Genomic DNA, 26,153 nt, shown 5'->3' on the forward strand with positions numbered 1-26,153 from the left:
TTGTAGCAATTGGAAGCATTGTGCCAGAAGTGCTTTCTGCGAATTTACTGACTGGAAAGCAAATGTGATGAAGTAATGAGACTGTCCCAATGAAAGCTTGCTAAGTTTTAGAGAAGTTTTTTGGACAGCAAAGAAATGTTTCTGGATAAATTTTTCATTACAGTATTTTCCTCTGGGTCCTTAGGTCTCATAGTTTGGAAACTTGTTATTGAAGCTATAAATGCCTTTTCTTTCATTGTAGGTTCCTAGAAAAAGTTCAGTATAACAAATAAGAAATATTCAATTTCCTGGTTGAAAATGCAGAGCGTATATTAAATAACTGTAAAATACTTGAAAGTTGAGCAAGTAAGAAAAGTGTATTAATAGATGAGGGGTTTTGAGGGAGGACTGTTTTTTTTTGTCTGTTTGTTTGCCTTTTGGTTTGTTTGTTTCTTGTTGGTATTTTTAAGGAAAACTTGGGACAAGCTAAAATGCAATGATTTTGCTTCCAGGCTAGAAAAGAAATTTTCAAGATTCATACTTGTGACTGGACCCCTCAGCCACCGGACATGTTGCATGATGAACTAGCTGAGAAATGCATTGGTAAGACTGAAACAGAAACGGATTCTTGCTTGTGACCAAGTTGTAAAGAACCTTAGCTTGTACCAGGCAGTACCCATGCTCTTGTGCCTTGCTGCACAACTAGTCAACGAGGCAGCTGGCACACCTTCATAGCAATCTGAGTGAGATGCTTTCATCTATTTACTCTTTGTTATCGTTCCTCTTGTTGTCTGAGAACATTAAATGGTTCTGGGGCATCTTCCTCGAGAGTATAGTTTTTGATGAGGAGTCTGCTTCAGCTGCATAAGCGCAGGATATCAGGCAGTGAGCAACATGAAACTTCCCTGCAGAGCGATAGCACTTTGAATTCCCTGTTAAGCTGTTTGGTTTTGGCATTACAAATTCTTTAAATGTTGCATGTTGTAAACCTGGGCCTTGACCGATGTAACGTTTGATTTTTGTTTGTTAGGATACTGTGGTGCAGATATCAAATCTTTATGTACTGAAGCTGCGCTGTGCTCTCTACGCCGATGCTATCCTCAGATTTATGCAAGTAGGGAGAAGTTGCTACTAGACGTTAATTCTATTAAAATAAAAGCAAAGGACTTTTTCATGGCTATGAAGAAGGTTGTTCCAGCTTCAAACCGGATCAAGGCTTCACCCGTATAAGCACTATCACCCATTTTCAAGCCACTTTTTAAAAGATCAGTAGAGAATATTTTACAAGTTGTGCAGAAGATCTTCCCGCATGCACAGCTTGCGCTAAAGAAGGACCGACAGCAAGGTATAACCACAGCATCCACTTCTTTATAATTCTGCTAAAGCAAAAACTTGCGGTTTGTGCAATCAACTTAAACCTTTCAGACATAATGGTGGTAGAATTTTATTATTTCCATGTGCATGTCTTTTTTTTGGGCAACTCTGGAATACAACGCATAGGTTTTATTGTGGATTTGAAACTGAAATGCCAAATGGAAGCTCTGAATGACTCAATACACAGTAAAGGACGATGCGTTCTCTACTGAAGCATCCTGCTTCTGAGGGCAGCTAAGATAATTAGCATTTGTAGAGGTTGACTTGAGGTTTGAAGTATAAGGCACCTATTTTTCTTTAAAAAATCAAAACTCAGATCTTTGGAGGGGAAGCATTTCTAGGTCAATGTTTCTAATTCCTTTCTGAAGAATGTCAGGACCAGGATACAAGTATAACTGGTCTAAGCTAAATATTGTTTTAGCTATCATCATTTTTAACCAGTCTCCTAATTTAAATGTTTGTGGATCGTACTATACACGTGAGATCAATTAGCATTGATATTTACTAGATGAATGGAATTCTGTGGCCATCACATCCTTTATCCCCGTGCTTTCATTGTGGGAACCTCCTCCAGAAAGAAATGGTCTTGTTTGTTTTTGTTTTATTTTAGCTATTTAGCAACTGCAGAAATTGTTCGTAATCTCCTTTATTCTAAGGGGGAGAAAAAAATCACCAAGAGTAGCATACCTTACACGTATGTTGCGAAGCACGGACGAAAGCACGACAGACACCAGCAGAGTCAGATCATGCTTCACCATTTTATTGCCCGAATAGTCCAACTTTTATAGTGAATTTTACAGGGGTGGACAGTGTTTCACACAAGATTATTGGTCAAAAGCACTCAGACAAACCGTTAAGAAAATAACACCACCTGCAAGAAAAGAACCCCCCTTTTGATTAGAAGTTAGGAAAACAACCCCCTTTGTGCTTAACGGCCACGTAGGCCTAGTCCTTGAGGCCAGCTGCTGATAACAATATTATCTGAGTTCCTTAATTGGGTGATGTGGGAGTCATTGCAGTGGGAGCTTCTCACAGTTACTCTGGCAGCTTGGTTTGCTCAGCTACAGCAGGCCCTGAGATTTCTAAGGCCTACCCTGGTTGCTTAAAGCAAGCTTAGATCGAACAATTATGCCAATTCCCAACAATTCCCCCGTTTTCTTTTAGTACAGGCAGTACTTGGTTTTACAGTAGGTGTCAAATATACAATATAACACAACTATATAACTTTACCCTAATAATACTATAATTACTGTAAGCATTTAATGGTAACACAATCTAATAGTAACACACTTAAACCTAATCACTTGATGGTGATCAAAGGGTGTCACAGCCCACGTCATTGTCAGAATGATTATCAGGAACCTCTTCATGGTCGTCTTCAGCGTGTGCAGATTCTAAAACTGCTTCAGTCCACTTTGCAGTGATCCACTGGGTACCTGTTCCCGGCACCACTTCAAAATCCCTATAACATTTTGCAAGTAACCCTTTAACCACATTTAACATAATACTATGTGTAATGATGATTGACACCACAATGAACAGAATCCTTAATCCCCCTTTGACTAATCCCAGTAACCATCTATGCATTGTTTCAAACAAATCAGTGAACCATTGATTGAAAGGATTGATACCATATTGACTCTTTCTCATGTGCTCTTTCAGGAAAGTAATGAATTTGTGAGTTGAAAAGGTCTAAACAGTACATTCCCTTAAATTTCTCCAAGTGGCTACTTCAAACAATGACTCCGTACTAGTGAAACTTGATTTTGCTCAACCGATCACAACTAGCCCTGCTAGTTGCTTACAATTGACTCCCCGTTTTTCTAACAGCGCTGTAATAAATCCATTTCTTCTGATTTTTGCCGGCACCAATTTCCTATGCTTTTAGCCTGCCCTATGGTTATATCCCGGGATCCTGCACTGTGGCAACAATAACCTGTACTAAGGCTATATTCCGGAATCCTGCACTATGGCAACAATAACCTGTACTATGGTTATATTCCGGAATCCTGCACTATGGCAACAATAACCTGAACTATGGCTATATTCCGGAATCCTGCACTATGGCAACGATAACCTGTACTAGGGCCATATTCCAGAATCCTGCACTATGGCAATAACCTGCACTAAGGCAATAATCTGCACTGTGGCAAACCTGCACTAAGGCAATAACCTGCACTATGGCAAACCTGCACTATGGCAATAACCTGCACTATGGCAAAAGTGCGCTCTCATTCACACAGTACAATCACACATACAGAGCACAATCGCACACCCAGAGGCCTCTGGCACATCTCACTCTCAATCATACCACAAGAACATAATTTAGAATGATAAGCAAACAAACAAGCATTGTCTCTCATTGTGTTCCTCGTGAAATGACTTGCAACACTTTGTTTTAAAACCTTACCCTTACACAAATACTTTCAACACAAAATACCTGGACATTTAAGAATAACACACACAATTATTAACACTCCAGTTAGTATCCCTCCAGCAGCTGAAAACATACTGTTTGTCTGCAGCTTCAGGAGATCTTTGTCTGCTCCTGCGGTGAGCAGCTGAGAGTGGAGTCCCCTCCGAACAAAACGCTCAGGGTGCACCTAGGGGCGTCCACACCACAGCCGATCCCCACAGCCAAGCAGTTGTTACGTGCGGCTGCAGATGCCACTCCAGGCACTAAAATTGCCAATGCCGCTCTAGCTGCAACCCCACACAATTCAACATTATCATTGCAATCCAATGCAAGCAATGCCCATTTATGTCTGGTGATCTCACACAACTGTAACAAGCTAGGAGCAAATACAATGAGTTTATCTAAGTAACATGGACATCTGATAGCATTTGCAGCAATACCTTGCCAGGCCCTATCACCACAAATCAGAAAAACATCAGGAGGTAAGGCCAAAGCTGTACAATTGTTCCAAACACTGTAGTTGTTACCCCTTGTCTCCATGCTATAAGCCCCTAAACCCTGCTTAGCAGCGTCATTGTAATCACAGGTGTTATTTGTATTTCTATACCTGTATGGCCCTTTCCAGGTTCCTGTAGCAGAATTCATCTGATATCCACGGCTACATTCACATTCGTAGCCACCTTTCAGGTTGATACAGATTTGACTACAGATACCAGGGTTTTGACATTCATCAATATCTCCACAGTTTCTCTTGTCTACAAACTCAAACCCAGCTGGACAGTCACATTCATTTATGATGCATTCCTTCAGGGGCTCATCACCCCAGTCCTTGCAGTCTCTCTGCTGGTTACACACTTTATTGATATCTATGCATTCTCCACTTCTGCACTTGAATTTGCCAGGTCCAGAGCACTGAATAACATTGTTACAGTTTGCTTCATCAGTGCTATCCAGACAGTCTCTCACACCACTGCACTGCCTACTCCCATGGACACAGTTCCCATCTTCACATCTGAACTGGTCTGGCCTGCAGGTCCGAGAAGGGCAGTTAATTTCATCACTTCCATCCTTGCAATCAGGATCTCTGTCACAGTCTTTTTCACCATCACATTTCCAGGACACTGGGATACACTGGGTTGACTGAGGACCACAGCTGATTTCATTTACCCGGCATGCTCTCATATGACACAGCTCAGAACTTTCGTCAGACCTATCTTCACAGTCTGGATCCCCATCACACTGTCATCTGTTTGGCACACACTGACCACTGTTGCACACAAAGTCAGATTCAGCACACGTCTTCTTCACACGAGCACTCTCATCACTGCCATCTGAGCAGTCTTCACATTTTGCTCTAACACTGTTGGCGGCAGTGCACAGTCAGGTGAGGGCAAGCAGCAGGCAAAGCGCCCCACAGCACGGCAGCGCCCGCCGCCGCCCTGCACCTGTGTCACTTATACTACTCCTATTACCCGTGCTGTTAGTGTCAGTGGCATCCTCCTGGTACCGTTTCTGTCTTTGTCGCCCCTTACTCTCCCCCTTTTCTTTTTGCCACTGACCATTCACCACAAATGGATGAGACACATGATTACTAGTTAGGAAAGAGAGTGTAACGTCCGCTATACGGCTGCAGGCAGTGCCAGCTGCAACCTTAGAAGCTGTTTGTGAAAGAGCCTGCTGGTGGTCATTTGGCAGTGTAATCTGCGTCTCTGCACTCCTGCCCCGCAATAGAGCTAAGTCGTCATTAGTAATCCGTAGAATGTGGCAACCCCACGGAATGTTATCCAGAAACATAGTTATAACACCGATCTGGGGAGAAATAGTCTTTTTTGCAGTGCAAGATAACCCTCTTATACAAAGAATGCCAGAGAGAAGCAGCACAGCCGCTGCTGCCTCCATGGTTACGTCAGACAGGCTGCAGGGTCCTGATGTCCGCCCCTCTGCTCTGTGCCGACTCGCCACACGGTGAGAGTCGACTACCGTTGTCCACTGACGCCTCTGGTCTCCCGTAGCAACTCCATCTCGGATGTCCCGCATCGCACCGCGATTATTTCAATGTCCCGCGTTTTCCGCGGCTCCTTTTCCCGCGTCCCTGCGCGGTTCCGTTTCCCGCGCTTCCCCGCGGATCTTTTCCCACGCTCCCCACGGTTTCCTTTCCCCGTGTCTTACCGTGAGTCCTTTGTACAGTGTTTGCGGCTCGGTGTCTGGTCAGGTGCAGCGCCGGTGCGATGTCCGCTCCGATGTCCACTCCGATGTCCCGCGCCGCTCCGATGTCTCAGTCTCGGCGCTGTGATGTCGCGGCGCCGCTGGTCCCCGGCGGCACTGGTCCCGGCGCCGCGCCGATGTCCCGGCGCCCGGCGCCGCTGGTCCCAACGCCGCTGGTCTCCTGCTCTACCTGCGTTCGGATGTGCCGGCGCCGCTGGTGTCCCGCTGCGCTGGTGTCCCGCTGCGCTGCGATGTTCGCCCCGGCGCCGCTGCGATGTCCGTGCTCGGCTGCGATGTCTGCTCCGGTGCTGCGATGTCCTGCTCCGGTGCGATGTCTGTCCCGCTGCGATGTCCTGTTCAGGCCCTGTTCAGGTCTCCCGCTGCGATGTCCTGTTCAGGTCCAGTTCAGGTCTCAGCCTGTTCGGGCGCCATTTGTTGCGAAGCACGGACGAAAGCACGACAGACACCAGCAGAGTCAGATCATGCTTCACCATTTTATTGCCCGAATAGTCCAACTTTTATAGTGAATTTTACAGGGGTGGACAGTGTTTCACACAAGATTATTGGTCAAAAGCACTCAGACAAACAGTTATAAGAAAATAACACCACCTGCAAGAAAAGAGCCCCCCTTTTTGATTAGAAGTTAGGAAAACAACCCCCTTTGTGCTTAACGGTCACGTAGGCCTAGTCCTTGAGGCCAGCTGCTGATAACAATATTTTCTGAGTTCCTTAATTGGGTGATGTGGGAGTCATTGCCGTGGGAGCTTCTCACAGTTACTCTGGCAGCCTGGTTTGCTCAGCTACAGCAGGCCCTGAGATTTCTAAGGCCTACCCTGGTTGCTTAAAGCAAGCTTAGATCGAACAATTATGCCAATTCCCAACACACGTACACATCAGTGGGACTTAGTAGAGCTTTGTAGGGCCTTGTGCCATCTCCTTAGATCTGTGGTGGGCTGAACTCTAGGAAATAGCTTTCAGTGTGTGCTCTCAAATGAAGAAAGGGTTTTGGCACTGATTTAGAAGCTGTATTAATGGAAGAGAAAAAGAGACAAAGGCTATTCAGGAAAGTTAACAAACCTCTTTTGCCTTTCAGACCATTTCAATCCTATTTTACAAGATGATATGTTTGACAGTGATGACGATGCATCCTTGGTTTCTGGAGATGAATTAAAAGATGGAATGCCTGACGGACCAGAGAAAAATTGCCTCTGTTTCAGCAGGTAAAGAAAGATAGATCCCTGTTACGTTTAAATTCTCAGGTCTGCTGAGTCTTTGTAAACAGTTCCAGCTGTTAAAAGTGCGAGGGGTGGTAGACGAAGGGGCAACATCAAGTTTGTGTGTTGAAGGGGTGCTTGGTATTCACAAGAAGAAAGGGTGGAGGGACTAAAGTTGTAATGAAGTTGCTCTGAATGACCAAATTGAAAAGCCCAGGCTTCTCTTCGTAAGCCAAAGTGATCCGTAGACTACCAGAACACGTTGACTTAATCCATGGCATTCTTTGAAAGACTCAAGACCACATAAATGTGCTGTCTGTCCTTTTAGCTAAAAATACCCCAGCTTTATGGGTTTGTGTTGCCACCTTTTGCCCTTCTGTTTTCCAGGATTGTTAAACCAGTAGTGAATTATGTAGCAGAAAGAAAACCGAGAAAGGGCTTGTTAAAACACCTTGAGAAAAAATTGAATGGTGTCTTTATTTGTTAAGCCACCAAGTTGTGTTAATCTTGTGATATTTTAGTATGGAAGTCATGCAAGCCCACAGTTGGAAAGTTAGATCATGTTGTCACAGCTGGATCAGTTATTTTTCTCAGTTTCTATTGCTGTGCTGTCCAGAAGATTTTCTGTGCTTTAGAGCAAGGCTAAGTCTCTAGCATCTTTGATTTAAGCCAGCAAAGGTACAGCCTGATTGTAGTGGGGAAACAAATGCTCCTCACCAATTTATTTTTAAATAAAAATAAATTTATAATAAAGTAAATAATAAATATATAATAAATAATAAATTTATAATAAAGTAAAGCAAGATTGCAGGGATATTAATTTGCAGTCTTGGTTTAGTAAAGAATAGGAAACACAAGGGAAGAAGGTGAAACAATTGGAATGACTGAATAACTTAACTGGAAATCTTACATGTATTTAATGTACCGCTGCCATTTGGATTATTTGGGGAGGGAAAAGAAAGTCTATAGGAAAATTACTTGGAACATCTGTGTGTCTATTCAGCACCTCATTTATAAACTTGTTTTCTTAACTCCTGTTCTAGGAGTGCTTTCTGTGAACCAACATCATGCCAGCCCCGTCTGCTAATAGTAGGAAAAGAGGGGTACGGCCAGGTTTCTTACGTGGCACCCGCGGTGTTGCACGCTTTGGAGAAGTTTCCCGTTCACACCCTGGACCTTTCTGTTCTGCTTACAAACGTTGCATCGCCAGAAGAAATCTGCGGACAGGTACCTTTTTTCTTTTTCTTCTCATCGGATTCACTGACTGTATGTAAAGGATCAATGGAGTTGCAAGTAAGGTGAACAAAATTCATTGGTAATGGAGGTGGCCTTGTTTTAATGTGCTGGGATGTTTGCTTCTGTCTGAAAATCCCCTTTTGTTTTAGACAGCACCACAAACAATCTGGATGTTGTACATGTCGACATTTTCCATACCCAGTTTTACAGTGAGGCTGTTGCTAGCAGCTCAGGAAGCTGGGCGGTGTTGCTAATGAACATCTCTTTGTGGAAAGAAATGCTGCTCATGTCACTGGGATCCAGAAAGTAGTTCTCATTGCCTCCTAAGACTGTGTGCTCCCAGTAGATGGCTCTGTATCAGACTGCATGTCGGCTACTTTTTGTAGCCTTCTTCTAAATTATATTAGTAAGGCAACCAAGGTTTGGGGCTTCTGTTTATTTTGTTTTCGCACGGACGTACACAACTTGTGCTGTTGCAGTATGTGCAATAAAAGCATTAACATTCAGAAAACACTTCATTTGCACGGTGATGTGGTTTTAGCTAGAAAAAATGAACAGATTTGGTGTTTTTACTTTTAGGCAGGAAATCCATTTTCTTGTTTGGCATCACTACCTTAAAATATTTTTACTTTTAGTGGAAACATTTGAGAGCCATACAAGTAAGGACAGACATGTTACACGACTGAATACTGATGTGTCCCTTAAGAGGGACATTTCCTTTCTTTGTTATGCGATGATTGTGGCTGTGGCCATATAGCTACGGTGTCTAGCCACTGCCTGAATATATCCTTCCCATCTTCTGACTAGAGTTCTCCGAATACTGATAATCTGAAAGGGTGCACAGAGAAATTCCTTATGTGAAAGGATGCTTGCCACTCTGTTCACGCAGTTTCATTTCATGGGGCAGTCAGATGGCTATGTAGCTATGTATTAACAGGTTCTTGTACGTGTTTTAGTTTTCTTACCCAAGCTTTCCTTTTCACTAGCTGATCCGAAATGCTCAGAAGACAGCACCAAGCACAATTTATGTCCCAGATATCCATTTATGGTGGGACAACGCTGGACCTGCCTTGAAACTTACTTTTCTAACTCTACTACGTAACATTCCAGCATTTTCGCCAGTTTTGCTGCTTGCTCCGTCTGATGTACGTCACTCAGATCTCCCAGAAGAGGTATTTGTCAATACTTTTCTTACTATTTCTTCAGTGTCTTGTAATTTATATATGCTTTCAGCATCAAAATGCTGTGCTTTCTTAAATGCATGCTGTTATTACTCAGGCACCCTAACAAATCACTTAAAATTTGCTTAGAGAAAAAGAATACTGTGAAAGCATCTGCTTCAGGTTTTTTCTGAGTCAAGCAAGTGACTTTCACCCCCTTCTCACACATGCAAATAATAAATTAATACAATAATTCTGGTGGCTACAAAGTGGTTCAGTCAAGAATATGAAGTGCTTGAAATTACAAGAGGATGTTCTTACTGAAGAGATTTCTTCTGACAGTCTGCCATTCCATGCTATGTTGGGTAAACTGCTAATAATGCAATTTAGTAGAGAATTGAAACACTTTGATTAAAAAAATAAATAAATAAATCAGTTTCTTTCTTCATATAGGCCAAAGCTTTCCAAGCTGGAAAGCTGAGTTCCAATTTCTGCTAAAGTAACTTTGGAATCGAATTCTAGTTGTATTCCTAAATAAACTGTAGTAAAAGTACGTGCAGAACTTCATTGACTTCTGAGAGTTTACATTAAGGGAAGGTGCCCAAAACAGGACCACGCTGTTGTCATTCTGATGATTTGGTCTCAGTCATTGGGGGAAGAGAACGGGTCTTACCTAGACGTGTTTATTATCAACTGCTTTGAAAGTGCTTGAGTTCCCACAGAAGTTTTTGTACAGGCTGTAAATTCCTTCTAAAATAAGTAGTGAAATTCCTTACCTACCTTTTAATACTAGAACTTGAAAATGGAGGAAGACGTAGAGGTACTAGCTACTTCAGACACCTTTTGGGAGAGAAATAAAAACTCAGCAAAAAGCCCTCACTTGTCTGCTGAAGCCTTTCTCTTCCCTCTATAGCCATAAAGGTTCTAAGTAAAGGCTGCAGCAAGGCAAGTAAATACAAAGGAGGCGCTGTTGGATGTGGTGAAAGCCATTACTTTATCAGTGTAGCGTACAATCCCTTCACCGAGCATTAATTCTATAGGTGATTCTTAAAGGTGATATTTGAATTTGCTGTGCCAGCCTGTGAAAATGTAGCCTTTTAAGGCCAGGAAGATAACTTTTTTCAGTTTGTGTTCTTCAGGTTATTATTAATTTGAAAAGGTACTCGTCTTTTTGGAATAGAAGATGAGTTTTTTGTGGCCTTAAATCTGAAATGTCTCTCGTCCTTCTGCTTTAGATCCAAAAATTATTTAATAAGGAATTTGGAGAAGTGTGCAATATTGAGTTGCCTGGTAGGGCAGAGAGAGCATCTTTTTTTGAGGACCTAATTCTAAATGAAGTGGCTAAGCCTCCTGTAAAGAAAAGAGGTGAGGAGGATATGAGAAGTACATCTAAAACTTTCCTATCGAAGTTACTAGCTCGTTGGGCTTTGCTTTGGTGGTCATTTTCTGTCAGTAATTTGTCATATGCTTGTATTTGAGTACTGTAAATTGGCTAATTTTTCCTGATTAATTGAAGTTGATTGGACATTGGAAGTCGTGCCTGTAGCACCACCAGCTGAGCCTCAGAAGCCACAAGAATGATCCCCACAAAAGTAGGGATGTTGGAGGAGGAAGAGGAGGATACCTTGCGTGACCTTAGAATTTTCTTGAGGGACGTTACTCACAGACTTGCCACTGACAGACGTTTCAGGGAATTTGCAAAGCCCGTTGACCCACAGAAGGTAAAGTAGTGCTGATCTGTGTGTGTCTGTAACTTCTCAGTGTTCGTATTTCTCAGCGTTTTGGGTGAGGTTCAACTTTGTTTTTAGGGCTGCACTGTAAGGATTTTGCAAGAAGCAGAGGCAGTGCTTTTACTTCTGCCGACTCTCAAATGTCTCTTATGGGATTATTCGCTGAAAGCCCTGGTTTCATTCTAAAAAGCCAGTCCAAATGCCAACACAGTTTGCTCGTGAAAAGGCTTTGATATGTAGGCGTGTCACAGCACTGAAAAGCACAGAGATCTTTCCTTATAATTACAAACAGTATTTACAGGACTACTTTAATGAAGTCTGAAGCCCTTTCTTGGACTGTCAGTTCCTGTGGGAACAGGAATAAGAGCAGCAGTTTGTAAAAATAAGTTTTGAGATCCTGTTCTCTGTTTCATCTGGAACTCCTCAATAGGAATCAACCATAAGTGCAGTGTGTTTTCTTTTTCCTCCAATTGGCTGCTTAGATGCCTTTTTCTCCTTAATTTATGAGATAAGCCTAAACTAGGGGCGTATATTTCAAAGACAGATGTAACTTGAATATACCTGCGGATCAGCAAAGTCCTCTTCTTGTGGGCATTCACTGGCTTTTCTTCCCCTTTTCTCCTAGGTTCTTGAGCTGTGAAAAATCTAGACAGATACATATGTCCTCATCTGAACTGGTCATTAGTCTCCTCTTCTGGTCTGAGGGAAGAAATGAGCACCTCAGGGCCCAGTTATCTCATTCTAAAGTAGATGCCTGCAATAGGTACTTCACAGGTGCAATTCATGCACCTTTTCCTCAATGTCGACAACGAAGAGAATGCCGGATGGTTTGCTCAGCTTTCACTGTTGTGATTTTCTGAAGCAAAGTGAAATGAATCTCCCACCCTCAGTGTTTCTTCTCTACCATGCATGTGCTTCTGACCTCCCTACTTCTTGTTGTCCTCTCCTAGCCGCTCTAATGAAAAATGAAAGAGCCCTTCCATTTTTGAGAAGCAAACTGGTTAATTTCAGCGTCTTCTGATGCATCGCAAATGTTCAGGGTTTTTAGGAAGTCGTTTATTTAAAGTTTTCAGAATAATTTTGGTAGACAGTGTGCAAGGTTATGAAAACCTCTGAATGCTTGTATTTGATCTGCAGGTACCTGACTATGCCACAAGGATTAAAGAGCCGATGGATCTTTCAACAGTTCTGACTCAAATTGACTCGTGCCAGTACCTCGCTGCAGGAGACTAGCTGAAGGACATCGATCTAATCTGTGACAATGCCTTAGAGTACTACCCGGATCAAAGATCTACAGGTGAGGATGTGCTTTTTAGCCCTAGTTTAAAAAATCTGTCAAACGTATAGATGGAGAAATGCTGTGTGCGGACAATAGACTTCGGATGGATTAGATTATTTTGGACGTCCAGACTGTAAATATTTTATCATTTTGCTACTTGGGCATGGAATTGTGATATAAGTGTTCCCAAGGAACTAGTGCTTTTGTTTTAATTAACTTCGATGTTGTTATGCTGAAAATATTCACTGAGAGAACCTTTCGGAACCAACCTATGAAGAAAGCAATTTTTCTGTGATCAAAACAGTTTCATTGGTTGGTAGACAACATTCAGTTAAAGTGTGTAAAATTTCAGATCGTCACAGCGCCTATGTTTTGCAAGACACTGCATATTCAATGGTGAGGAACGAAACGGATACAGAGTTTGGACGACTTTGTGAACAAATTAAAGAATCTCGTGAGAAAAGAGGTACGTGCTTTAACGCTAAGGATTTGAAGACTTGTCTCTGCATTTGTAACTGAAAATGCACGACGAAGATCTTTGGTATCTATTCTTTCTTGCAAGGTCGCACCTCTGCAGCGTGTGCTCCATGCGACAGCTCCAAGTCACCACAGCAGAACCCTGCTACTGAAGACGAGAAACCAGATGAAGAGAGTAATGAAAATGAGGAGATGCCAGCGGCACCTGTAGATGCCAGTACACCCATTTCTAATGGCAAGTTGCATTTTATTCAGCTGCTCTTGTCGTTAATACCTTCTCTGTTCTTGAGGCGCAACAGGTGTCTCTGATGCCTGGCTCTTTATGGCAGAGGTATTTTGTTTTCAAATTGACTTCCAAATGGGAGAGAGAAATCCAGAGGTCATTCATTCAATATAGTGATGAATTAAAGTTCAAAGAAAGTTGGTTCATTTGATGTACTCTTACTGGAACTTCATTTTGTAAACAGAACGACCCCCCACTCAAGGATATCACAGCTTCCCTCCCGTACTAAAAATGATAGTACTCACCCTTGTAGGAGCAGCAATGTGAAGAAGGTCAAGGGCAGTAAGAAGGGTTCGAAGCTTTGATATAACAAGCCTTACACTTTTTTTGACAGAGCTCCTAATAAGCATCTTTAGCAAGGTCTGGAGATGGGAGAAAAACTCAAACTAGATTTTAATTCTAGGATGTATAATGTCAAGCTTGACTGTTCCTCTGAACAGTCAATTGAATTTATTTTTTTTTAATTTAAATTAATTAGTTTCGTTTTTTTAATTTAAATTCAATTGAATTTAAAGTTTTGAATTTAAATTCCAATTGAATTTATTGAAAAAAATTCCAATTGAATTTAAAGTTTTTGTTGTTGTTTTTCACGAAACACTAAGTTTATGTGAAAGGTTTTGCTGCAATATCTTTTTGCCAAGGATATTAAGCTTAAGTTATCCACAAGAAAATGGTGGGGAGAGGGAAGCTTTAGTTTTGAAAGCTTTTTTTTTTTTTTTTTTTTTTTTTTCTCTCCAGGTTTTTCTTGAGCACAGCAGCGTTTCAGTGTCTGCCTGCCATTAGTTGCCCCACTACCAAGTCAGGAGGGTCAATTAAACTTGCGTGAGGCAGAATTTCTTTATCTGAATCTACGTGGTTCACATAAATATATTCTTGTTTCCTTCTTTCCCTAGGATTATTCTTCTACCAGTATTGAATGTTTCAACGGACACCGTTTAAGATCAATGAGCAAAAGCATCCTGCGGTGTTCAGTCTCCAGCTTTGAAGAAAGTATGGCGATACTGAGGGGAAATGTCAAGAGAAGATGCTTTTCAAGGTACTGTATTTCTATATGTTCAATCTCTGTTCGATTTGTAGATTGAAAAGCAAGAGAGAAAGCATGTGCAGTGAGTTGTGACCTGATAAACCTCCGGCTAAAATCAGCAGAGGCCTATGAGCATGCTGATGGCGTACCAGTACCTTAAAACTAGAGTCCCTCTTCTCAGTGAAAGTCTCCCGCTTTTCTAAAAAAAAACTGTTTTTTTTTCCCAACCCCTTTGAGGTGTTCTTGTGGTTTAACCCGGCCGGCAGCTAAACACCACACAGCCCTTCTGCAACCCTCCCACCTCCCTCTCTGGAATGGGGGAGAGAAATGGGAAAGTGAAGCCCACGAGTTGAGATAAAGACAGTTTATTAAGACAGGAAAATAATAATGATGATGATGATGATGATAGTACTGCTACTAGTAATGTGTACAAAACAAGTGATGTACAATGCAGTTGCTCACTACCCGCTGACCAGTGCCCAGCGTAACCCCTAGCAGCCCGGCTGCCCCGCCCTATCCATGGTGCAGCGTGTTGCCATAAGGCATAGAATTCTTTGGCCAGTTGGGGTCGGCCATCCTGAGTCTGTCCCCTCGCAGCTGTTGCTGTGCGCCGATTCTGATCGCTAGTAGGACAGTGAGACACCGAAAGGTCCTTGGCTTGTTGTAAGTACTGCTCTGCAGCAATTGAAACATCGGGGTGGTATCAGCACTCTTCTAAACATCCTTTCACACATTCTAAGCCAAAACATAGCAACCTACCCACTACTAGGAGGAGAACTAACTCTGTCCTAATTGAAACCAGGACATGTATCTTTTCCACTTGGGTGCTATTGCTCATAATTTTGAGAATTCAACATGAGCAAGCTAGGAAATGTGGGTACATACAGAACCGCGTGTATATGGCACGCAACAGACTTGGGATGTGGATCCTGCGTGAGGCCTACAGGCTTCTCTTTGTATACCATGGAGCACTGGCTTGTAAACATGGTGAAATTTCCCATCCTTGATGGGTCTAATACAACAAGTCTTTTCTCCCTTCTCTGCCCTGTCCTCTTTCTTAATGTAGGCAGTTGAGAAAGCCAAAATTGGAACGAAAAAAAGAATATAACACAGGTAAGTGGCTGTAAGTCCCCGGGATACCTATTTGTGCTGGTTACTGAAGAGGATGGCACTTGGTCACTCCATCGCTTTCATTTGGCCCCAAAGCCTTCTGTAGTCATCTGAATTCACTCCTCAGTGACTTTTCTGTGAAGAGAGGTAGGTGCAAATAGGAGATTTTATGAATTCCTTGGGGAGGGAGCAGTGTGAATTGCAGCTTGGTAGGCACAAAGCAAACTGTTCTAATTGTGCAAAGTAAATCGATACTTGATAAGTTCAAACTTAGTTTTATAGCTGGCAACCACAAAAGTAAACCTTAGCTGTGATCCTAGCAGCACAGTGGTGTAGCTCTTCCCTTCCCCTTGTCCTCTTGTCTCTTTTAATGACAGTGCAAGCAACAAACCTGTGCCAAAGGGTGCTGTATGGTAAACAATGGGCAGGCTTTTTTCTAAAAAGCACGAGTTTGAGTTATGTGGTGTTTGGGTGTTTCTCTTGAAACGATTCTTACCTCCTTGAGCTGTTAGATCATAATGCAGGAAATGGAAGTGCTGCATGCATAAACAGAGTAATCAAACATACACCTCTTAGGAAGAGGCTTGCAATGTCATAGTGTTTGTTTTGAGCACTGTTAGATACAGTTTTACATGAATGGAGTGAAAACACCTTAGAGAAAGGTGTTGATTGTTCTCACTTTTCCAAGACAGAAATAACTGGAGTAGATTTCCCTCCTGCATGGAACAAAAGTTGCACGTTTGTTTTTGTCTGGCTAGCTTTCAGTCTCTTTAAAAATTTCCCTACAGGTCCCAGTTTTAAGTAGACAGTTTAAACGTGCAGAGCGATAAAGAAGTGGAATGCAGTGGTTGTGACAACAACTTCTGATCTGAAATGTAAAGAAAACTCAATCCACTTCAGGGTGCCTTTTTTGTTTGTCTGTTTCCATTTTACAAGAGCAATGGTGAAATAAGGAGAATCCCATCTTCACTGTTTCAAAATACTTTGTTTCTGCGTTTCAGTCAGCAGAACATTGAGGAGTAGAGCTGGTGCAAAAACTGTGAGACGAGTCCACGGAGAAAACAGGGACTTGGAGCTGCGCCGCAGCTGTAGAGTCGGACACAGTCGGTACTCGACTACTAACTCGTCCATTCTATTTGACAAACTTATGACAAAGTAAGTCATCTTTTCTTGCAGACCTCTTAGAATGATCTTTCTTAGCAAGCCTTTGCACTATGGCATGATGTTGGCCTCGACTTGCTCTTTATTTTGACAGCAAAGAGTTATGGCTGCTCCTGGCATTTCCTTCATGTTTACAGGGAGACACCGTTACCTGGCTAGATAAACAGATTTTCTTGAAGGTGCTATTTCAGCATATAAGAATTGATTTAAAAAACAACAACAACAACAACAACAAAAGTGCTTCATGGCTTACTAGTTTTGTAATCTCACATTTCTCCAGGAATACTTGATTTGCTGCATTTCACCATTACACTCGTCAGCGCCACTGATTCTGGTTTATCACTATTTGCATTGCAAATATCCTTGTCCAAAGCTGAAACTGATGTATGCACTGCTTGAAAACAAAACCTGAAGTTGCAGAGCAGAAGACTCAAGTCATTATGTTAGCAGCTGTGTAACCATACTGCTTTCCAAGCATAAGATGTCCAGCTTATTTTGTTTCTATGAAGAGTTTAAACGGCTCCTGTTAAGCAAAGATGTCCCCACACTGATACTTACTATTAAGCAAGGATTCCACCTCCTTTGGCTGAGGTCTGCTCCCTTACTCATATTCGAACATTCATCCAAGTAGCCTGCAATTCCACCCTCTCGGGGGAAAGTCCATAGAATAGAAAAGGTTCCTCCAGTCTCTTCCTCAGCCTTTTTTTTTGAAGCATGCAATAAAGCAAAACATTCACAGGCTGCTCTTCCATGCAAAACAAGGCAAATTAGTAAGACAGGAGCCACAAAACTGATTGTCCTTTAAAGTTAAAATGAGATTTGAAATAGATCGAGTTAGCAAGTGTTGTAAGTCTGTAGCTAAGTCTGGTTTTGCCAATGCAGCACAATTCCCTATCACGTAGCCAGAGCTGCTTCTGTAGCTCCAAGAAGCAAAACTGCTTTGACAAAATACTGTGTCATCAAAGCATTCGTTGGCTCAGTAGGCACGGCTCAGGTTCAACAAGTTTGTGAAAAAATGAGTACTAACAGAAGCAGCAGGGTCCAAAGAAACACTTAAGGGGCTTTACCTTGAGTGTTATGCACCCTGTCAATAGAAAAGCACTGTAACAGAATCTGCCACGGCAGTCTGCATGTTACTGAAAGACCATCGGAGTAGGACTGCAGCAAGATCGTTCCGAAGTTACAAAAAAAACGTATGGGGGTGGGAGTTTAGTTGCGTTAGATAACACAATCTTAGATAAAGATTTTGGTCTTAACGTAAAAGTAAGGATGTCTACTGATCTCTTCAACTCCAACAACTGAAGCCCAAGTCTGAAAAATCGCCTTTAAGAATGCAAAGAAAATATTTAACTCTTCTGTATGTTCATACTTTGCTATCAAGCAAAGGAATGAATGCTGATGCCTTAACTATGTAGGGCTGTAGCTTACAGAGAGACTACACCTTCCTGTTTTTTTCACTTTAAAAACGTTAAATGCACGTGAAATTATTTCGGGGTGTTTTCACATGCAAAGCCTAATGCAGTGCATGCAAGCCCTGTCATCTTCTTCCTCTAGTAGTGTCGCATTAAGGGGTGTAGCCGATTGACCGTCACGGGTCCCGTCAGATTCAGGGTGCTGAACTATCACGGTCACGGACTCACCAACAACGCAGTACGGCCTCGCTCTAGTCGCATTCAAGGAGAACTCTCACAGCTAGGAAGAATGCAATTAAGTGCAATTTCTTACGGCGACAGGTACACAGGTTCTTTGGATTGTCAGTGATAAATTCACTGTCTGCAAAAGCAAGCTAGCATGCATGAAATGCACAGGCACACAGCCTAGGTATTAAGACACTAAAAAGCATCAAAACTCTACAGATTTCTAAGATTCCACAGAGACGCCTGGTATAAGCAAGCGTTCAGATCTTACCCCACGGCGTCCCAATGGAGTGGGGGTGGGGGAGTGAGAGGCTCAGCCTGTCGAGTGATGTCAGAAGGAATCCTTCCTGATAGTATCTTCCCTAACATCCCCTTTCTCTTAAAGCAATTGATATTATTTTCTATCTTTAAGGTGGAGCTTGAGTGACTCTAGTCATGCATATCTTGGTTGTGCTTGGTAGAAATGATCTCACTTGCGTTTAAAGGTACAGGCTCTGAGAAATTCCGAGGGCGTGCTCAGTGAGGGGTGGTTGCACCTTGGAGGCGGGTAGCTTTTGGGATGGAGGTGTGCTTATGATGCCTAGTCGCTTAAGGCGATTACTCCACAAGTAGTAACTTAGTGTTGATTTAACTACAGCATATCTAAAACATAAGAAGGATGTTAGTATGGAAGAAGCCGATGAAACCAGTCCTTAAATCTTACTACTTATTGTGCGTGAGCAGACTGGCGTGAGTTTTAGCTATACTGGCAAATATCAAACCACACCTGTGTCGTCCCAGAGCTGGGAAAAAAAAAAAAAAAAAAAAAAAAACAAGGAAATGTTGAAGCAAATAGGGAGGCCTGTAGCTTGTGCAGTCTTTTAGCTGAGAAAATAAAGAAGGAGAGAGACAGGTAGCCTTGAGCTAGCAGAAGCAAGGAAGAGAAGGGCTAAAAGGGAAAAAACAGGAAGGAGAACACCAGCTCCAGACTGACCTATAGTAACCTTTTTCTCATTAAGGGTCATTAGCACATTAAAAATCACACCTGTCAAAATGCTAATCTATGCTAATGTGGGATTCGGTGTGTGTCCCCCCTCTCCTGTTCCCCCTCCCCCCCGGTATTCCTCTGTAATGCACAAGCTCAGTGGAGATAAGTTAGGTGAGCTGTAATAACCAATCCAAAGGAGCCAAAGAGAGAGTTTTCACAAGTTTCCTGTGTATAAATGACGGCGATTTGAGTCAGAGGTGTGCTTGCTTTGCGAAAGATTGCCTAGTACCTGACTCTGCAGAGTTCTATAAGTAATTATATAATTAAAAGACCTTCATGTGCATTCCGACTCTGGGTGCTTATTGGCGTGGTGCACTCTGCACGAACCTGCAGACAACATCTGTACTCAGTGTCATGCCTACAGACAACCCTTTACTGTTGGGACCTGCATATTTTTCTGTGCATTCAACACAACCCCTTTGGCACAACTAGTTAACCACGTAGCTGCCAGTCCACCACTCAGTTGCACTTGTGAAGAGGAAAAGCTATTTCCATCTACTGTAGGAGCACATCCTCTAAATGCAAGCTTCACTCACCTGGTCATTTACTGCAGGACAAGATTTGAAAACTGTTGTTGAGTTCTGGGTTTCCTGCTTACAGGAAAAATTAAGTGCTAGATCACCCTCTACTCCGCTTTGTCTGCTGCATTTAATGGAGATTAAACTGATTTCGTTTGCTCCTCCGTTTATGGACAATGAGCTGAAGGAACAGGTACAGCACATTAGCCTGGAATGCCTTCCCTCCCAACCAAAGTAAACTGGAGCTGTAACTAACACAAGCAAAAGCAAGGCTTCTGTGTTTTCAGCTGAATAAAGTTCCAACAAAATCATCCTCTGGGATTTGAAGCTTACTTCACATGACATGCCAACGACTCTTTTCCCTCTATTGTAAAGCGGATCCCTGCTGTTAGTTGCTCTAGAAGCAAAGGAATCGTCGGTTTGGTTACCAAATAGCCGCTTCTGCAAACGAGAAGTGTTGTGCTCTCTCTTCCCTTTGAATGACTCCACACTTCTCATCAGCTACTGGATTGCTGACCTAGAATCAGAGAACATCCCAAGGTGGAAAGGACTCCCAATAATCACCAAGTCCAACTCGTGGCTCCACACAGGACCACCCCAAAGTGAGACCCGATGTCTGAGAGCATTGTTCAACACTTGTTGACCTCCGTCAGGCTCGGTGCCATGAGCAGTGCCCTGGGCAGCTGTCTCAGTAGCCAGCCACCCCCTCAGCGCAGCACCTGAGGCGCACGGGGCTCGGCGGGGCGGCCCGGGAGGGGAGGACGGCAGGGCGAAGTGCCAGCTCCCTCAGAGCCGTCTCCCCGCCGCCTCGGCCGCATGCCGTGGCTTTTTCGTGTCGGGGCTTTTTCATGTCGTGCCCTCAGGCTCTCACCGTGGGTGAGATGCTGCTCCCCAGCGCGGACCCCTTGCGCGCGGGGCCTGCCCGCGGCGGCGGCGGGAGGGAAACCCCAACCCCAAAGCCCTCCCGGCAGGGAGAGCTCGGGGTGAGGGCCGATCCGGCACCGACAGTAAACACACGCCGGAGGAAACGCTCTGGTTTTAGCCATGAGCAGCGCGGCCAGGTTCAAAAGGCGTCACGCTGGAGCTCCGAGTTCGGCGGCGTTCCGAGGCCGTTGTGGCGGTTGTGGAGACGGCCCCGGCTGAGGTGGCTGCTGCTGTCGCTGCTGTCCCCTCTGTCCCTGCTGTTGCCGCTGTTCCCGGACCTTGGAGACCCCCGGCGGCTCCCTGTGCCAGGCCCTGTGGCCCCGGGGAGCTGCCCGCCGCCTCGTCGGCCAGCCCGGCAGCAATCCTGCCAGCACAGAATAGCCCACTGCGTTTCAGGGTAAAGTGACGATTAATTTCTATTTCCTGGCCTGGGTGCTGCTTTCTTCTTTAAGGAAGCTTCAAGGTTAAAGGTTCAACTCAGTTATGTCAGGGTTCAACTCCGTTTCGTGAAGGGGCTCTTGTACGAAAGCTTAAGCTGGGTTTGACTCTCTGCTAAGCGGAGGCCAAACGTGGACCTACTGAGAAGCAGGTCCTAAGTGATAACATTTTCTAAAGAGACTGCTAAACACATCTGAAGAGTGCTGCTGCAGAACTCTGAATGGGGGGATAGCAACTGTCTTAACTGATCTGGAATCTTGAATTTACTTTTCAATGGACAAGAGGTGTGTCTCTCAAGGCAAACAAAGAGAGGAGTAACACCCTCTCTTGTCACTCATGTCAACATAAATTTATGCTCAGAGCGTAGGTGTAGGAACAGCATCGGTATGCATATGGAACATCGGGAGAGGAAGCTCTATCGGTATTTACAGTTTTTCTACTACCTTGTCAGAGAGACGTCATCTCCAAATGAGAAATGGATGTATTTTGAAACAGTGGTGGTGGATCGGATTTCTTCTTTCTAGTGTTAATATTTGCTCTTGAATCGTACTTAATACCTGGTAACACCTCAATCAGTTGTCAAAAATAAACTTAAAAATGTGTAAGGCTTATCTCATTGGTCAGTATAAAGATCAAGGTCTTCCCTTCCCTTCCCTTCCCTTCCCTTCCCTTCCCTTCCCTTCCCTTCCCTTCCCTTCCCTTCCCTTCCCTTCCCTTCCCTTCCCTTCCCTTCCCTTCCCTTCCCTTCCCTTCCCTTCCCTTCCCTTCCCTTCCCTTCCCTTCCCTTCCCTTCCCTTCCCTTCCCTTCCCTTCCCTTCCCTTCCCTTCCCTTCCCTTCCCTTCCCTTCCCTTCCCTTCCCTTCCCTTCCCTTCCCTTCCCTTCCCCCCCAGTATTGTTTTTCTGTTCTCCTTCTCACTGCAGTCTTGATTTTGTTTCTTGTCCCTTAAGTATGTTTCCAATGTGTTGCTGAAACATTTTCCCTTTCAATCCTACAAAAGGAGCTGTCACTGGTGAAGATCAGAGCTTATCCCTGAGCCCAGGCGCTGTCACTTTAGTCTTCCAATCGGACAAGGACGACTTCATTTCTCATGTAAATGCATTTTTCAGGTTTGCGTATTGTTTTTTCAGGAATGGAAAGTGTGTATAGAATGGATTTAAAATCAATTTTAAATGTAAAACGTCAAGGCAAAAAAAGTTCTAATTACAACCTCTGCACACAATTTGCCAGCTGTGGGACTAGGAGTTTTCTTATTTACTGTGTTTTGTTTAACGTGTCTGAAGTTTAATGGACAGCAATCAAGGCGTGCTAGAAATCTGAAAGCACTTTATGCTTTGTTCTCTCCGTCATTTTGGTATAACAAACTAGCTTATGTTTTAAACCCTCCATGAGGTTAGTGGTTTCCCTAAAGGTAACAAGTCCCTGTGTGCTACAGTAAGACAGTAACAAAACATGAAGTATAGAAGTTCATCCTGTCATTATTCAGCTTCTGCCTATGGACACACAGCTATGCTTATTTAAAGCGGTATCACCTTGAAATCTAATCAGCATTTTAAAAAGGACTTTGTAGCAGTTATTGGCTTTTGTCCTGGAGGGCTGAGGTTTGTTTTGTTTTGTTTTACATTCAGCATTTCCGTTTCTAGCTTACATTCCCCTGTTGTTTTGCATGAGGAAAACGTGCAGCTTTACAAAGTAGAACGGAAAGAGCTGCTTTTTAGTCTAACTTTTCAGTTTGTTGTAGGAGTTTTAAATGTGGTAGGAGTAAAACAGCAGAAGTACTGCTGCCAAAGTTATATTCAAACTCGTCTTTCTTGGAGAAGCAGAAGAAGCCCAGGGAGAAATAAATTTGCAAACATGCTCTTCATGCTCTCCTTTCCCAAGATTTCTCTGAGATATAGCCCATCCTCTGTGGGTTTTGAGGTATATGGCTCCCAGGAGTGAAAAGGAGGGCCAAACATCTCTCCTCTTGGATCTCAACATGCCAGGGCTTTAGTGTACTGCCACTTACGGCTCCGCTTTTTCACCTGGAAAAAGCGACCACATGATGTAGACTGAGGAGCCCTCAGAAATTAACTTGCTATCACCAAGTGACGCCCATGAAAGGTGTATTTAAAAGCTAGGCTCATTATAGAATCATAACAAACCCCTCATGACTGGTGCAGTAGACAGTGAGGTAGAGGGCGAGCCCTGGAAAGACAGAAGAAAAGTAGCAGTGAGTTCTGGGTACCTTTGTGCAGACGAAACAGAAAAACGCAGGCAGTGAAGTAATAGTGTTCCGTTACTCATGTCAGCAATAGATAATTGCAACAATTATCTATTAGATCATAGGTACTAATTAACAGATAATTGCGCAACTCCGGAAATCAATAAATAACTGATTCCCCTCAGAGAATGTCTTCTACATTTTTATATTAAAAAGACTCCAGAGTTGTAATGGATTAAAATCCTACGGAAGGGAAAGAAATGGCATCAGCCACTAGTTCTGCAGAAGCTAGAAGTAATACTGATAGAGTTTAGATGGAAATTTTCACTTTGTGTGTTTAGTTTGGGGATTCTTTTTAAATCATTCATACCAGCGATTTAGTTCTTAAGGCTGTTTCTTTGAGATTAAGTGACAGGACTTCTGCTACTCTTTTCTTCTTGGAATGCTTCTTGATATTCTTACGTCAACCAGAACTTCTGTCTCTGTCGCAGATGTGAACAATGACTGTAGCTAAGAAGCCCAAATCTTCAAAGCCTAAAAAGCCCTCTTCAAGGCGGTCTGGCAAATCCAAGAAACCAAGTACTAAAATACTGATGTCACGCACCGCCAACTGGGGCCGGATAGTGCCTGCAGAAGATTCAAGCCAAGTCTCTGTGGCCCAAGGACGTGGAGGTGCTATTTACTGTAGATCATCTGAAAAATCTAAGGCTTTTGCCCCAAGAGATCTAAGTAAGTGTGCGTTTTATCCTGCCTCCATTTTCTTCAAAGCAAAAGTAGAAAATGCAGTTCTTACTTGTTGCACTGATAGAGAAGGGGACTACTGTGAACAAAGACTTGAAAAGCGAATCCCCTAAGGCAACTGAAGTGACTGATGTTACAGAAATTAATTTTGATATATTTACAGTCAACAGAGAAATATGGGGAGCTTTTTGTAATGCACAGATTCCTCCATGTCTTTTCTGTTTTGCAAAGAAAAGTGTTTGATGGTTGCTATTCACAGCTTCCATTCTTCACAGGTTTTTTGAATGATAACATTGCTCAGGAAAAAATCTGGTATCTGTAGGGGTACCGTCATTCCTAGTTCCTAGTTTTTACGTGTTTACCGTATAATTTCAAGTCTAAGTTTGTGGTTTAAGTTATAATAAGGAAAAAAACAGTAGTTGAGTTAATCAGGTTAAAGATTATAGATGGAGAGGAACTTGGCATTAGGTGCTACAAACAGAATGGCAGTTAGCCTTGCCTTAGAAAAATTAAAATGGTTGACTAAAGTTGTTTGTTTTTTTTTCCCCAAAACATTGTGTTGACCAGCCAATTTGAATTTGGTGGTATTAAAGCTGTCTGCAATAAGTTTTTCTGGTTTGGATTGTAGCTAGCTCCTCTAGGTGCTCCTGCAGAATAGTATTTTTTTAAATACCTTTCTTAGAAACAAACAAACAAGATCTCTTTTTAAATTTAACTTTCTTGCAGTCGTTAATGATGGAATTGCTCCACCACAGAGCATTCTTTTTCCACCTGAGAAGATTTGTATGGATTGGCGAGAAACACAAAGTGTTGGAGTTGGCCTGTACAATCTTGGCAACACATGTTTTCTTAATGCTACTCTACAGTGTTTGACCTACACACCCCCACTTGCCAATTACATGCTTTCTCTTGAGCACAGCCAGTCATGTGAGTACTTTCTAACAGTATTTTGAATCTGTTGGATAGCTCTGAAGGTGAAAGAACAGCAGTGATTCTGTGAGATAAGCTTATTTGCCTGATTTTACCTGTAGAAGCTGGCTTTGAGCACCGTATTAGCAGTGGGCTCCGAATAGCATATGGAGTGCAATTAATGCACCATGTTTTATTTATTTAGTTATTTGTTTGTTTGTTTGTTTGTTTATTAAAGGATCATTTATTGCTTCATGGGAATAATGAAGTGCATTGGACAGTAATGCATTTAGTAGTAATTTTGGAGAGTAATACATTTTGCAGCCTGTGGAGTTCACATTCCTGTCAGCCTTTACAACTGCGACTTTGCAGTAGTCTTTTAGATTTCTCATCACAAAATGCATTTGAATACAGGCTTAGTGGATATTTTTCTTCTGTAAAGTTGTGTGAAATGAAATGTTACAAGACTGTTGGGACATTGGCATCTTGGGAGAATAGAATGTAGCAAGGAGAGTGGATATTGTATCTGTAGTTTAAATTGTACTTAGATGTTTGTAGTTATGGATATTTCGCTGGACTGGGATGCTTTGTTCTTTCACTCTTCAGGTCGTGAACAAGATTTTTGCATGATGTGCACGATGGAGACTCACATTAACCAGGCCCTGCGTTGCACTGTTGATGCCATCAAGCCTACGCATGTTATCAGTAATCTCAGTCGTAAGTGGCTTCAGATGTGTTTCTTTTCGATAGCTTGTAATCTTCAAATAATTATTTGATGTGTATAAGTGGTTTTAACACTCAAATGAAGAGAGATTTTAGAAATACAAGATTGATTTCATTTTTAAATGGGGTCAATACTATCATCTTATTTAGGAATAGGATAACATTTCCATTTTGGCAGTCAAGAAGACGCACACGAGTTCTTGCGCTATACTGTTGATGCTATGCAGGAAGCGTGCTTGAACGGAAGCACCGAGTAAGCATAAACAAGTTCACTTTCATACATTCTCTAGCACCTTCTAGTCCTTTATTTACTCTCAGAAATGATCTCTAGCACTTTTTAGTGCCTTATTTACTATCAGCAACGAAAGTCTACATCATCCTTGGTT

The 26,153-nt window shown here is 42.8% G+C and overlaps 1 protein-coding gene and 2 long non-coding RNA genes across 3 annotated transcripts; 2 read left to right on the plus strand and 1 right to left on the minus strand.

The window, feature by feature from the left end:
• Positions 1–2,092: 2,092 nt before the first annotated feature.
• LOC311428971 (uncharacterized protein) lies at positions 2,093–4,957 on the minus strand. Its single transcript, XM_084540165.1, has 2 exons — positions 3,475–4,957; positions 2,093–3,409 (listed from the first exon to the last, which is right to left on the minus strand). The coding sequence occupies exon 1, from the start codon at positions 4,949–4,951 to the stop codon at positions 3,881–3,883; it is 1,071 nt and encodes a 356-aa protein (XP_084396291.1). The 5' UTR covers positions 4,952–4,957; the 3' UTR covers positions 2,093–3,409; positions 3,475–3,880.
• A 4,513-nt stretch (positions 4,958–9,470) lies between these two features.
• Positions 9,471–12,556, plus strand: LOC311428975. Its single transcript, XR_014687979.1, has 3 exons — positions 9,471–9,596; positions 10,820–11,305; positions 12,452–12,556. It is a non-coding gene; the product is annotated as an uncharacterized lncRNA (long non-coding RNA).
• A 1,694-nt stretch (positions 12,557–14,250) lies between these two features.
• Positions 14,251–22,233, plus strand: LOC311428972. The gene is made up of 4 exons (XR_014687977.1): positions 14,251–14,389; positions 15,444–15,490; positions 16,489–16,642; positions 22,192–22,233. It is a non-coding gene; the product is annotated as an uncharacterized lncRNA (long non-coding RNA).
• Positions 22,234–26,153: the final 3,920 nt, after the last annotated feature.

Source organism: Aythya ferina (assembly GCF_964211825.1).
Source record: "Aythya ferina genome assembly, contig: HAP1_SCAFFOLD_225, whole genome shotgun sequence".
Classification (NCBI taxonomy): domain Eukaryota; kingdom Metazoa; phylum Chordata; class Aves; order Anseriformes; family Anatidae; genus Aythya; species Aythya ferina.

Coding starts and splice junctions, on each gene's coding strand:
- LOC311428971 (XM_084540165.1), bottom strand. CDS start 4,951: ATGAGAGCATGCCGGGTAAATGAAATCAGCTGTGGTCCTCAGTCAACC.